Source organism: Diabrotica virgifera, chromosome 2 (assembly GCF_917563875.1).
Source record: "Diabrotica virgifera virgifera chromosome 2, PGI_DIABVI_V3a".
NCBI lineage: Eukaryota > Metazoa > Arthropoda > Insecta > Coleoptera > Chrysomelidae > Diabrotica > Diabrotica virgifera.
This window is the reverse complement of record NC_065444.1, coordinates 133,273,234-133,288,433: the sequence shown is the minus strand read 5'-3', so window position 1 is coordinate 133,288,433 and position 15,200 is coordinate 133,273,234. Positions and strand designations below refer to the sequence as shown.

The window sequence follows — 15,200 nt, the reverse complement described above, 5'->3', positions numbered from 1 at the left end:
GTATCCTTTTATGTTGGAAGTGTGTGTTCATAATCACCAGGTTATTGTCTAGACAAAATTCGAGTAATTTTCAATTTTTGTAATTTTCCTAGTAATTTTCCATTTTTGTTTATTTTTTCCTCCCCATAAAGTCTGCTTCTGCTTCTTTCTCCACTCTACTGTTTATGTCTCCTGTGATCACAATTTTCTCTGTACAATAATTTATCACTTCTTGTAATTTGTCCCAGAACTCATTCTTTTCGTTTTTTGTTGCATCTTCATCTGGTCCATAGCATATGATAAGGTTTGTATTGGTCTCCTCTGTACCCATATCTATGTCTACTCTTAGTATACGTTCGTTGTAATATATCCAATTTTTTACTTTGTTGATACTGTCCTCCTTTATCATGCACGCTACTCCTGCCTGAGCTCTCTTCGTTTCTTCCACTCCACTGTATATTAGTAACATTCCGTTTTCTAATATTATTGATCCTCTTTCTTTTTTCTTTGTCTCTGTTATAGCTACTATTTCAATGTTCTTATCTCTAATTTCTTTCCCCAGTTCTATTTCCTTCCCATTTATACCTCTTACATTCCATGATGCCATTTTCAGAATTGTTTTGTTCTTTTCTGTGTTTAAGTTGTACTTCAATTTGTTTTTCCTTCCGTTTGTGTTATTATCTTTAAATCTGCTCATGTCCCTGTTCTGTGCCTGTTTTGTTTCTCGGTACGTCATTGTGTTTTTTTCAGCTAGTTTTTTGAACAAGTTGGTTCTGTATTGTATGTTACTTTTTCTATCCGGCTTGTTTTTTGACTCCATTTCCACTTAATGACTTAATAAATATGAAACCATATCCAATTTTTGTCCTTTTCCCATTAGTCTTTTCATCTGCTGCTATCTCCCTAAGGTTTCTTTGTATTTCTATCTCTTTTAATGTCAGGTCACATTCTATATATACTCTATGTTGCTTATAGTTAATTAGTTTACACTTGGCTTTCAGTATTTTCATTTTATCTTCGAATTTTTTACATTAGATAACACACATTGTTTTATTTATCTTTTGTACCCTATTTATTTCTAATTTGATTCCCATTTTTGTTTCTATGAAGTTCTCTAGTTGCTCTGCTTCTATTGTGTCTATTGGTAAGCCTCTCATTATTATTTTTCTTCTTTTCTTTCTGACATGCTTCCAAGGTTATTTCTATTTTGTCTATTTTTTGTTTCATCGTAGCCATTTCTTTCTTTAGATTTTAGTTTGACACTAATGACATTTAAAATTTATAGGTTAATTAAGTTATATCGGCGATTTTTTGTGTTTCTGACATATTCCTTTAATTTTTATATTTTTAGTCTGCGTTTACATAAAAAATAGTTGCTTTTAGAAATTTTTGGCGACGTATAATATTTATGGATTAACATCGAAGACCGACATCTGTCGAATCTGTCGTTTAAGTTTACTACTCCTATTTAAAAAATGAACCATAGTACCGATTAAAATTTAGCGGTGTGCGGTTCTTGGTTTTTGTGAAAGTCGTTTATAATGCCTAGAATACGAAGACACTCAAATTTCCATGAACTGAGCCAGTTTCATACCGAACAGATAGTTAGGCTCGGTTAGGCTTTGTACGCATGCGAGCGCTTAACGCCGCGGTTTACCTGTTTAATGCGCACTTGGCATATGTACAATACCATTTGTACCTCGGTAACTTAAAACGCGGCGAAAGCGCCCTCATATGTACAAAGCCTTAGACTAAGAGAAACTGGACTGTTCGGGAAATTACGAATAGTGTTCACAGAAGTTTAGATACTGTGCTAAGGCTAAGATGTTATCGTGCATGGCGTCAAGAAGGCCGAACACGAAGATCGACGAACACAGTGCGGCGCCGAAGAATAACAGAGCCTAAGTTCGTCGCGTAAGGTTGATGGTTTTCCACTAACAGGTCGCACGGCGTGCGTGAAAATAAATTTTCCCGCACCCCCGCACGGCGTGCGGAAAAGTAAAATACGTTGTAATATGTCATTATAATATATTATAATACATGCAATAAACTAATATTTAGATATTATTTACTAATTTATTTCAAATTTATCTTATTGTGTTCATGTTTTAATGAAATTAGCGCGATTATTTCATTCATAGGAGATTCTGACTAGTGTTGCCCAAATGCAAGACCAAGACGAGACTTAGACAGTCTTGGTCTTGGTCTTGCGCCAGTACACCTGGTCTTGGTCTTGGTCTTGGTATTGCGCTCCCGGTCTTGGTCTTGGTCTTGCAGCAAGAGTCTTGCAAGTCTCGCAGTTGCCCATTAGCCTATTGCATATCTTAGAACAACGTAACAGAGAGGTACATTTTAAGCTTGAATATCATAGCCATAGTAAAGACTAGCCAAAATATCATAGCCATAGTAAAGACTAGCCAAATTAATAAATATCTAAACAACTGACACCGGGTGGGGTTTGAGCCCACGATCGCTGTCTATGTTCTAACTAACTAAAGTTAAAACTACCTCTTAAAACCCACAAAATTTCATTTGCATATCTCAACCGATTTTAGAGCAATAAATAAATCGTCAGTTTGTAAGAAAAATTTCAACCCCTCCCTATTTGGTAAACAAAGCATTTATAAAGTAAGAAAAAACACAGTTTGATTGGTACACCCGGTATACACTGACAATAATTGACCTGTCTACCAACAATATATATTATTACTGCGATATTTATAAAGAATAGAATAAGACCAAATATTAAAACAAATCACTTAAATTTAAATAACAGGTTTAGAAAATTTGAGACATTAAAAATGCCCCTTTTTTAAGGTGGTATGGTGCCATGGACGTATAAATAAAGATGGGTATTGCGTTAATTTCTTGGAGAAATATAAGTGCTAAGGTGACATATTTTTAAAAACTTTTAATACGATATTCGATATTACTGTAGGCGTCGCAACGCAGGAATGTTGTGTTATATGAATATGATTAGAAGACGACTATTCTCAAAACCAGGACAATTAATAATTTCAGAGCAAAGAAGTCGGCTGCTGAGCAAAGGCGTAGCTACCGCCGAGCCGTATAAATTATACGGGGCCCCGGCGCTGCATGTCAAAACAAAACTTCCATTTAAAAAATTGAACAAAATATTCTACAATTTCCCTAATAAAACGCTTTGAAACAGTGTATTGTTTGGATGTCGACCTTTTCGTGTAATGGATTCTTTATCTATAATATTTGCCGCCGTATTCCATAACAACAAAGTAGCTTTGTTTTTGGTTTAAAGTTACTTTTCATTGTTCATTCACTGTTGGCGGTAACACACTATAAAATGGCCAAATTGCAATTTTTGTTATCGCTTAATCTTTGACGATTTGGAAAAGTGTGTATAATGTTTTGGGTATATTTTCGTGTACTTAATATATTTATTGTTTAGCCCATTTTTTCATTGTCCAGTCACCCTTGACTTATATAATATAACAAGAACAAGTGTTGTTGAAAAAACTGAATCTGTTTTCAAATCTATTTTTTGAGTTTGGTTTATTAGAGTTTATTAGGTTTATTAGGTTCAATTTGTGCAGTCGATTCAGAAAGTTTAAATTTTAAATTCTGAAAATATTGTGAAGTGAAAAAAATGATTAAAATAAAAAGAGAGTAGCTGAGTGGAGCGATGAAAAGAAAAATGAAACAAAAAAGGAAGAAGTTCTGAAGAAGATACCCAAAATTTCTTCATTTTTCCATCAACCAGATTCTCAAAGTGATTTAGATTGCAATGGTAAGTAGGTACTAGATCTCTATCTACTAATGAAACAATAATTCTTATCTAATTGTCGTCTGTAACAGGGGTGGCCAAGGTCCTTGATATTCTTTGATAGAAATTTGAATTTTTTTAGAAGCCGTCATTAAATGCGTATTAAAAAGTTATGCAAAAAAGAGGTGTTGAACAATTTTTTACAGAGCTTTTTTACTTCTTTTGATAATTCTTTAAATCTTAATGAATAAATGGTGACACTTCTTAGTAATTCTTTCAGATGCTGGTTAGTTCGTACTGATGAGTATTTCAATTTCAGGAATTTTAAAGTGGAATAAAATTATTCACGCATGTCTTCTTCTTCATGTGCCGTGCTCGATTATCGAGTGTTGGCTATCAAAATTGGCTATAGTAATTTTGTTGGCGGCAGCTCGGAAAATGAAAGCTGGAGTTTCTCAAACCACTCTCTTAGGTTTCTAAGCCATGACGTTTTTCTTCGACCTGGCCCTTTTCTTCCGTCTCCTTTGCCTTTTGTTATTAAATGGAGTATATTATAACTCTCTGGGTGGCGCATTCTTCTCTAGGTGCCGTCTCCGCTTCGAAGGTTGGCAATCATTAAAGCGATTTTTACTTTTGAGAGTGCGGCTCTAAATAATTCGTTGTTACTACATCCAAACCATGCCCTAAGATTCTTCAGTCATGAGTTAAATCAGCTATCAGCTTCCTATAAATCTTTTTCCTGGATTTTCCTTACATAATGAACTGGAGTATTAGATATTTATCTCCTCCCATCACATGTCCAATATATCTCAGTTTTCTTCTCTTAATTGTTAGAATTACTTCTCTTTCCTTATGCATACGTCTGTCTGATTACCTCTACGTTGGTTATTCTATTTACCCATGAGATCTTCAGCACTCTTCGGTACATCCATATCTCGAATGTCTCCGGTCTTCTCACGTCAATTTTCTTCAGTGTCCACGCTTCCATCCCATAGTATAATACGGATAGCACATAGCACCTCATAACATGGCCAAAAAAATATTCAAGTTTGCGAGTTTTTACTGCTCTGATGACTTCCCGTAATTTTTCCCCTCCGATGTATAACAACTTCGTTACGAACTCTATCCACCCAACTTATTCGTAGGATCCTCCGATACACCAAGGTTTCAAAGGCTTCCAGCTTTTTGAGAAGGGTATCCGTTAAAGTCTAACCTTCGACACCATACAAAAGAGTACACATTCACATAAGTACGGTGTTCCATTGAACATTTTCTAGCACTACCTTATATCAGTTCTTGAAAAGGGCCCCGCGAAAATCTTTGATACGGGGCCCCTCTACGCCACTGCTGCTGAGAAAGAATGTATAACTAAAAAATTTTATTTTAACATTATAATAATGACCTCTCAGTATATGTCAAATGTGTCGAGTGTTCTTTTAATGGATATTTTGATTCGCTATGTATGTTTATGGTATTGTTCGTAATGCGCATAAGTCCAATTTTCAAAATTTTTGTTACAATTTTTTTTTGTTTCTCATAGAGTATCTAAGAATATAGCCGAACTTATATACTCCCTAAAACGACCCTCAGTTCTAACTGCAAGACGCAAGAGTCTCGCAGGCTTAGTCTTGTTCTTGCTCAAGTCTTGCACGGTAAGTCTTGGTCTTGGTCTTGCTAAAATTAGGCGGTCTTGGTCTTGGTCTTGCGAAAACGCAAGAACAAGACCAAGACTGCAAGACCAAGACCGATTTTGGGCAACACTAATTCTGACCAATAGAAAGCTACAGAAATAAAAATTAAAGTGATACTTTTTGATAATATCCCCTCGTCAAGTATATTACGTCAGATGCCCTTCGTTGCTACGAAAAAATACATTCAGTGACATTAATGACAATTACTGTTTTAAAAGTTATAAAAGTGATGACTTTCAACCGTCAAATATTTATAACTGTGTGTTTAACTGTAGTAATTTGTACTTACATAAATAAATTACAATAAAATTTTGGTTTTGAACAGTTTTATTCATGAAATAATTGCAGCAAATTGCACTCGATCTCTAAAATTATTATCGAATTGTTTCCCTTGTGCCACTTTGACATAATTTCACTCCCCTTCGGGTCGTGAAATTAAAACTGTCAAAGTGTCACTCGGGAAAAATTCGATAATTTTAGAGCTCTTGTGCAATTACTACTGATAATTCGATGAAATAAAATTATTTTGACATAATATTTAAAAGGTCAAACCGGCAAACAGGTGTATGTTCTCAAAGAAATTGAAAGTGTGTAAAAAATTTTTTAATAATCAGCTAAGTACTTTCAACACATAACGTGCCATCATCAGAGCTTCCTAAAAGGACATTTAAGATAAGAGATTTTTTATAAACAAAAGATTGAAAAACTTACGTCCTCTTATAAATCCTTCATAGAAGAGTAATTGTTAAAATTCACATGATAAATCATGGATACTGGGCAAAAGCCACAGATATCGGGTATAAAACCCTTAAAATTAAAAGTTTATCACATCTAAATTCTTTTTTAGTTTCAAATTACAACATGGCTGCGTCAAACCATTGTGAGTTCACGTGAACAGCTGAGCGCTGTCATTCATTCAAATGATAAAGAAGGAACCACTAATTTATGCGCTCTCTATATTGGTATGTAAATAAAATTAAAAATTAATTAAACTGAAAATGGCTAAAAAGCCATGTGTTGGTTAAATTAATTCTAAGTGAAGATACTAATTTTTTTTAGAGTTAAATTTTCAAAATTACAAATATTAATATTGAGGTGAAATGTTAACGTGTATGTAAGTTATCAAAATTCTTTTAAAAAACAAACCGTTATGGTTTGACCAAGTGTGGAAGAAGTTAGATGAAAACAAACCAAGGAGAAGTCTCATTTGTCAAGTTCAGAGTTCGAACTCTTTTTGTTTATAAAAAATCTCTTATCTTAAATGTCCTTTTAGGAAGCTCTGATGATGGAACGTTATGTGTTGAAAGTACTTAGCTGATTATTAAAATTTTTTTTACGCACTTTCAATTTCTTTGAGAACATACACCTGTTTGCCGGTTTGACCTTTTTAGAAGTGTGTACAAGTCATACAGTCTATTTCAATTTAATATTTAAAAGTCAGATCAGTAGACAATTACAGTTATGAATCGTCGTCATGGAAACCAATATCGTCGTCGTGGTAACCCATTATATTGAAAGTTTGGTTTTGACAACCTTGTCAAAGAAATCATTTGTGTATTTTCACTTCTAAATAAAAATTGATATCTCTATTTTTTGTGGCTTTTTTCCAAACGTACGGCCCTAGAAAAAATAGTGTTCCTAACTCATGCGGAAAGTGTCTTCCCCGCACTCGACTGCTTGCCCGAACTCCGCTATCGCGTCGTTTGGGCCAACGGCAGTCTCGTGCGTGAAAGTATCACTTTCCGCACTAGTTAGCAAAATAACTATTTTTGAATTTTTCTACAAGGCTATACCAAATTGGGCCAGTTTAAAAAATAATTAACTGGTCCCCTGGCCCTTAAAAAATGTTCTTTTGGTCGAGTTTTTTTTTATTTCTCTACAAGGCTAGTTGCCAAAAGTTGGAACTTGTATTTATAAATCCTATAATCTTTTTCTCATAAGCATCTTTCACTGCGTCACAGTTTTTCGATTTCATTCTAACGCATTAAATTGTATGTGACAGAAAAAAACGCACGTCGGTGATTACATTTCATCGGTGACATTTATAACATTTATTCTAGTTGTCAATAGATGGCGCTATAATCGCAAAAAAAAATTATTTACGAATTATATAATATATCTACGAATATAATCTGTACAATTTATAAGACTATATAAATCAAAGAAAATACCATTTTATAAATGCAATAAACACAATTGATTTGTTTTTATGCCAAATTGCAAATAAAATGTGACAACTGTCAGATTTAACTAAAATGTCATGTAACTAAAATGTATATTATCCCTGACATACCTTTTTTTTCTATCATTTGTGACGCATTGAAAAATGTTCATGAGAAGAAGCATACCAAATTTGGGTCGGTTTAAAAAGTAACTAACCTTAAATAATTTTTTTTTTAAATGGTTGAGGTGTGCAAATGAAATTTGGTGGGTTTTAAGACATAGTTATTGCGCATGTTTTGACATACAATTAAGAATTTTTTTAAAATAAAAATGGTACGCCACTGAAATATTTCAAATTAAAAATCTTTCTTGAATTCCTCGTTCAATTTGTGACAAAAAATCTATCTTCCCTTTTTTTCATGTGACGATTCGTTTTCATGCAAAAAATAAAACATCTTAACGCTTACAAAATTTTCGACGAAGTTTCTATATGAATGTGTAGATACTTATTTCGAATACTTTGTAAGCGTTATATTATTTTCTGAATGAAAACGGAGCATCGTATGAACAAACATGAAGATAGATTGTTTGTCAGAAATTGAACAGGAAATTAAAAAATAATTTTTAATTTGAAATATCTCAGTGGCGTACTTTTTTTTAAATTTTAGACTATTTCCCGTACGCGCGCGCTAATGGTGAATATAAAATTCTTAATTGTGTGTCAGAGCATGTGCACCAATGTCTTAAAACCCACCAAATTTCATTTGCACACTTCAACCGGTTTTAGAGCAATAAATAAATCGTCAGTTTGTAAGAAAAATTTTAACAAATGAAAATATCTCGGAAACAAATGAAAATCGAATAACAACATATGAGTTATTTTTGATTATTTTTACGTATATTATAGTCTTAAAGTTTGGTGCGTTCCTCCCCACTCACCCTGTATAGTAGATTTAAAGGGCGCTAAAATATGTCCCGCACGCGGGCGCCAATCAGCCTTGCGGGGGCTGTTTATGTAGCTACAACAAACTTATCCTTGCGAAAGCTTAAAGAATTTAGCTGAGTTTGTAATAAAAGTATATCCTCGTATGTGGTTTGATATAAAAACACAGCTAAAATTGGAATATGGTGCCAGGCATCTATGGAAATTAATGCAGGTCTCGAGAGATTTTCCGAATAATATCTGATCAATTATCAATAAAGTTATTCAAAACAATGCTTATTTTTCGTACCCGGAAATCATTCAAATTTTTATGACAGATTCACGTCAACCTATTAGAGAGGATGCGGTCAGAAAAAATTTAATATGTAGGAAAGTTGGAATAAAAAATCGTATTTTCAAAGTATCCCAAATCCCCAAATCAATTTCGATGCAGAAGATTACATAGATTTCATAGACTGGATGAATAGTACTATAACGGACACTCCTCTACGGTTCCATTAGACTAGGTAACTGGTGACGCAACTGGTGGCGCAACGAGTGGGCCCACCAAATTTAAGCACAAAAGAATACGGGCCACTGGTGGCCGATAGTAGCAACCAGTAAAAATAATAAAATGCATAGTGAATGTTATTTAGTAGTTTAGTTGAGAATATAACATCAAACGAGTCGTTGTTTCTTCTTGCCCTTTTAATAAAAAAAAAAGAATAGGAGAGTGAGAAGGAGTCGAAAAATTTATATACATACAATGTTAGCTTTCAGAGAAGGAAAAGGGATGTATTATACGTTATTTCCTGTACTTTGTGAGAACGAAGTAAAATTTTTCAGTATTTTCGCATGTCAAAATCGTCATTTTTGGAACTCTTGGACTACATTACGTGGTATTGATACAAAAATGAGGAAATGTAAGAAAACTTATATAAAGATTTTTCTAAAATTAAATCTACAGCTTTTATAATTTTTTATGTCACTCCTCTCACAAACAAAGCGTGCGGTTAAGTTAATGTAATATAATCGTTTAACTAATTGATCAAATTAGATGTTACGAACTGGAAATGACAGAAGAATATTAAAGCTATCTTATAGTTATAATACAAAGAAAAAAAACTGCATAAGCACAGTGTGGGTGGAAAATGTGACTTACATAAATCTTCTCATAATACCAATTTTGATATTGTGAAATATAAAGGTACTTTACATACCATTTTTTTGACATACCTGGTATAAAATGGACAAAATTTGATATCTGATGATTCCTTCTTATATTTTAGGCTATGCAGAGCATTTGATGAAGAATAACTTTTTTTCTTAAAATTGATAGATAATAAAAAAGTTTCCCATATGGTTTCAAGTTACGCAGACATACTGTATAACAGCTCAATTTTTTTTTAATTTTCCAATTGTAATGTCGCATTTGGATTCAGCATAATCAAAAATAAAACAGAAACATTTTTGATCAAGGTAAAATGATGAATTCACCGATATTTCTAAAATATTTTATAGAAAACACCTTTTATTATTTAAACAATGAATAAACAATTAGTGGCTAAATCTACGAGAAGAACAGTTTACTCTAACATATTTATAAACCAACAAAAAAGTTTTAGAAAAATATACGCTTGTTAATTTTTTTTTCGAAACAATGCAAGTTTTCAATCTACAATAATTCCCCTATAAATAATGAAATCATTGCAAAACTTTTATATATTTAATTTTAATTTTAAAAGATTATGTAAAAATCATAAGATCACTCAGTATAGAAGTTAATAGAAATACAAAGATAAGGAAATACGAATACGAAGCACTCGATTACAATACAAATGAACTAGTGGTGGCCGACACCAGTGTCTAAGTCTAATAGGGTCCATAGAACATAATTCCCCGGCTTGGTGGCGCCACCAGATCTGGTTACACGGCTGGTAGCCGGGTTCGGTCACCAGAACGGCAACAATTTCTGGTGGCGCAACCAGTTGCCGTAGTCTAATAGGGAATTCTCACGACGAGGTCGTGGCGCGTGTTGAAGCGAGCTTCAAGTGGGTCCTAATTTAAACGTCGACAAAGAGAGATATAATATATATAATAGTGGAAAAGAAAGATAACGCAGATACCCTACAAGACGGTAAAATTAGTAATATTTACTTTGTGATAAAATGTCCCGAATATGTCCCGAAGAATACAGGCAACCAAAAAGTTGACCGCCCTCAGTGGTTGAGATAAAAATATTAGTTGGTTTTTTTAATTCTCACAATGATAAAAATTAGAACAAAACGTAGTTTGACCATAAAATTACCACGCCACTGATCGTACCCTCGGCTGACGAGACATCCACACTATCCACAGGCTAATAAATTTTAGCATTTGGTGTTATTTTAAGGGTCATAAATACCAAATTTTGACAGAAATTTCTCTATCCCTTCTTGCGTTTAATCTTTTTCACGTTGGGTTGAACCCCGTCTTCAGTTTTTATCTTTTTCTGTTACATTTTTTTATTTCACTCATAATGTCGCAACACGCTCTGTCAGTTTTCCTCTTAATAGGTCTCATTTACTTAAATGCCCCGTGACGTCATGAGTCACTAGTGGAGCAACTTGGTGGCGTCACCAGTTGCCTAATACAGTATTGCCCAAAATAAACAGTACTGAAACTGAAACACAGATGTTTCTTTGTGCGCACTGTCATATTCAAATTAACTAGTATATACCTACATGTCAAGTAATCCTTAAACAATTAATTAATAAGGCCTAATTGTTAAAAATTGTGTTAAATACAGAGAAGAGAGTGTTTTTTGTGGAAAATTATTTTCGCTCATACGGAATCGGCCGACGTAAGTCTGCAATACGTGTGTGATCAATTTACACAACGGTTTAATAAACGTTCTCCAAGTAAAGCTGTAATTTTCAACAACCTCCAAAATTACAGCATTACTTGAAGAACGTTTATTAAACCGTTGTGTGAATTGATCACAGACGTATTGCAGACTTGCACTATTACGTCGGCCGATTCCGTATGAGCAAAAATAATGCTCCACAAGAAACACTCTCTCCTCTGTACTTAACACCATTTTTAACAATTAGGCCTTAATAATTAATTGTTTAAGGATTACTTGACAGGTCTATACTAGTTAATTTGAATATGACAGCGCGCACAAAGAGATATCTGTGTTTCAGTTTCAGTACTGTTTATTTTGGGCAATACTGTATAATAGCGGCCTAAACACATCATTTTGGCCGATGAGAGATTGTGGTATATGGTGAAACAAGTTCCAAAGTTTTTCAATTTTTCTTGCCATACTCACGCGGTGAGAGATTTGTTAGATAATTACTGACAAGTCAATATAGTCCATGTGGTGAGACCGCTCCCGTCTGAAAAACATTTCTAATTCGGTTTCTCTGCGGATTCATATTCAAAAACGTCCCCTTTAAACAAATCTGAAGGGTGCCGGATGGAATGTTTGGACAGAAATTGTTTAAACAATTGTTTTAAACAAATACATAAGATCACCTTTTATTGCTCCAAAAAATATATTTTTAGGTTTTTTGGGTCATTCTAAACAAGAACGGTATCTTGTGATTTTTCTCAAAAATTGACAGTTTTCGAGTTATAGGCGATTTAAAATCTAAAAAATGCAAAAATACGCATTTTCGAGGCTTAAAAACTCATATTTAAAGTAGTATTTTTAAGGGTGCCAATAACTTGGATCAAAGCTTAAACATTCGTTTTTAAGATTACGAAGAGTGATCGGGTCTAACTGCAATTTAGACCGTAGTTTTTTAATTGTTAATTATGCGCGTCCATCCGGTTTTTTGTCGGTGCGGCGCGCACTATTTTCAAAAATCTCCTATTTTAATCCGAAAAATATATTTTCTAGATTCTTTGGGACATTCTAAATAAAATAAGTTTCTTGACATTTTTCTCAAAAGTTACTAGTTTTAAAGTTATAAGCAATTTAAAATGCGAAAATGTGTTTTTCTTGTCATTTTTCGGATTTTAAATCGCTTATAACTTTAAAACTAGTAACTTTTGAGAAAAATGTCAAGAAACTTATTTTATTTAGAATGTCCCAAAGAATCTAGAAAAAATATTTTTCGGAGGAAAATAGGAGATTTTTGAAAATAGTGCGCGCCGCACCGGCAAAAAATCCGGATGAACACGCATCATTAACAATTAAAAAACTACGGTCTAAATTGAAGTTAGACCCGATCACTCTTCGGAGTCTTCGGAATCTTGAAAAGGAATGTTTAAACTTTGATCCATGAGTTTTTCGAGCCTCGAAAGCCTCGAAAATGCGTATATTTTCGCATTTTTTAGATTTTAAATCGCCTATAACTTGAAAACTGTCAATTTTTGAGAAAAATCACAAGATACCTTTCTTGTTTAGAATGACCCAAAAAACCTAAAAATACATTTTTTGGGACAATAAAAGGTGATCTTAGGCATTTGTTTAAAAAAATTGTTTTAACAATTTCTGCCCACAAATTCCGTCCGGCACCCTTCAGATTTGTTTAAAGGTGACATTTTTGAATATGAATCCGCAGAGAAAAATAATTAGAAATGTTTTTCAGACGGGAGCGGTCTCACCACATGGACTAATAAAAGTGTGCGGTGAAGAATCTAGATATGGTTACATTCGAGCTTAACTTGATGCCAGAAAGAATTTGCCGATATTTGAAAGGCAATGTCAATATAATGGTTTAAGAAGTGAGTAAGTAAAAATATTGAGCAAAGGAGGGTGGGTCGGTGGTACTCGCCGTGCAGCTACTTCATCGTGGTGAGTTCAGGGTTGAATGTTGAATGAATGTACGAAATAATGTTAAATATTTGCATAATATTTCAATGTAAAAACCCTGTGTGCCGAATTCAAGCAAAGAGCTGCACAGTGCACAGCTCACAGCGCGTAAATAGTAAATATGCATTCTTTGCCCCTCTTTTACATTTTCAGTCCCGGGGGCCGATTAAATTTTTTTAGATCATGATGAATTTTTTTTACGAGATAATAGCATTGCTATTAGTATTTTAGACACTGACCCGCGCCAATAATAAAGCAAAAAAAATAAAAAATTTGTTTGGCTCCAGGTGCCCGACAAAAATAATTTAATTCGGTCTCTTATTGGTACAAAGTATTAGGACGACCATATACAACTTTTTTTACTAGCCCATTTAAAATTAAAATAAAATGTTGCCCTTTTTCGGCCCGGCCTACTAAGTAGTGAAATATTATTAAAAAATTTATATCTTTTATATAAAAACTATCATAGGATCACTGTTTTAAGTCTTTACGAAAATTATAAACACTTACCTGTTGGTGAAGATGATCCAAGCCGCACACAACTTCCGCAGCATAAAACCTCGCCCTCGTTATGTCCAATCCTGGATCACCACCCATGTTGTAAATATGAAATTTCAAATCTCCACCATTCATTATAGTTAAGACAAGGCATAAAGCGTCTTTAGTTTCGTAGGCGTAAGCCAAACTGACAACAAACCGGGAATTAATCTTTTGTAAAATCTGTTTTTCTATGAGTACCATAGCTTCCCCTTTTCGCTTCTTTATCCGTTTCTTTTCCAATTTTTTGCATGCATACATCTTGCCCGTTGCTCTAACCTGTAACAAAAATTAACAATTAAGGCAAATCGAGCATACTTAAAAAATATATTATACAATCGATATTACGATAGGTTGTCTTTTTAGTTTTGCATATACTTGGCCATAAAAACAAAAAATATATACATAGACCTAAACTACTTCATTGCTTTTCAAAATATGTCACACCAAGATCGATACACTTTTGCATACGTTCAAACCAATTGGAAAACAGTTTTTCCTGGATTCGGACAACAGTAAAATGTATTTCGAATTATATATGTTACAGTTCAAGTTGATTATCCAGTTAGAGTTGACTTTTCCTAGTTCGAGTCAATTCAAACGGTTGGTTTTAATAAAAGTTGATTTTAAATATATAAAATGAAGATTTTGAATCAACATTTCCTAGTAAAAGTAGACTCCAACTTAGAAAAAGTATACTCTTCCCAATGCCATTTAGTAAAAGTTGATTCACACAAACAACCGATTCTAGAAATTAAATGTTACTGTATATTATGTTCAAATCGTGATATTTATAGTACAGACTGTATCGTCGCCCCCGTTAGGTAAATTATTCCAGTTCGATTCTTTTGCACAAACTTACTCAAAAAGAGGTCCTTATAGCGAATCCACAGAGTGTCAGGTGGTACCGTAATCGAAAAATTGTTTAAACAATTTTTTTTAAACAAATTCACAAAAAAAATTCACTTTGGACATTTTTTTACATCATTTGGGTCATTCGGAGCAAAAGAGGTCTTTTGTGATTTTTTTGTAAAATTTATTGTTCTTGAGTTATACGCGATTTAAAATTTGAAAAATGCCCATGAAAAATGAAAATGACCATTTTCAAGGCTTAATAACTCAGTTAAAAATTATTATTATGAAAGTCAGAAAGTCACCAAATCAAATTTTAACGGAACCCCTACAAGGTACTGAAGAAATATTTGTCATTATTGTATTACTAAGCTGTTATTTTTAATTATTAACAATGAGCGCTAGGAGCGTATTGAGGCGGCTGTCAATGTGAGTGCGACTGATATGCACCATTGGACGGTCGGAATGGAGGATCTTACTCGCACTCACATTGACGGCCGCCTCAATACGCTT

At 33.6% G+C, this 15,200-nt stretch overlaps 1 protein-coding gene across 2 annotated transcripts in view; it reads right to left on the bottom strand.

Moving 5' to 3' along the window:
• The window catches only part of LOC114330073 (G protein-coupled receptor kinase 2), a 778,149-nt gene that overhangs the window by 55,670 nt on the left and 707,279 nt on the right, over positions 1 to 15,200 (bottom strand). For both annotated transcript variants that reach the window (XM_050642802.1, XM_050642803.1), the window contains one exon: positions 13,809 to 14,114. In XM_050642802.1, the coding sequence (XP_050498759.1) occupies positions 13,809 to 14,114 (306 nt within the window). The remainder of the gene's footprint in view (positions 1 to 13,808; positions 14,115 to 15,200) is intronic.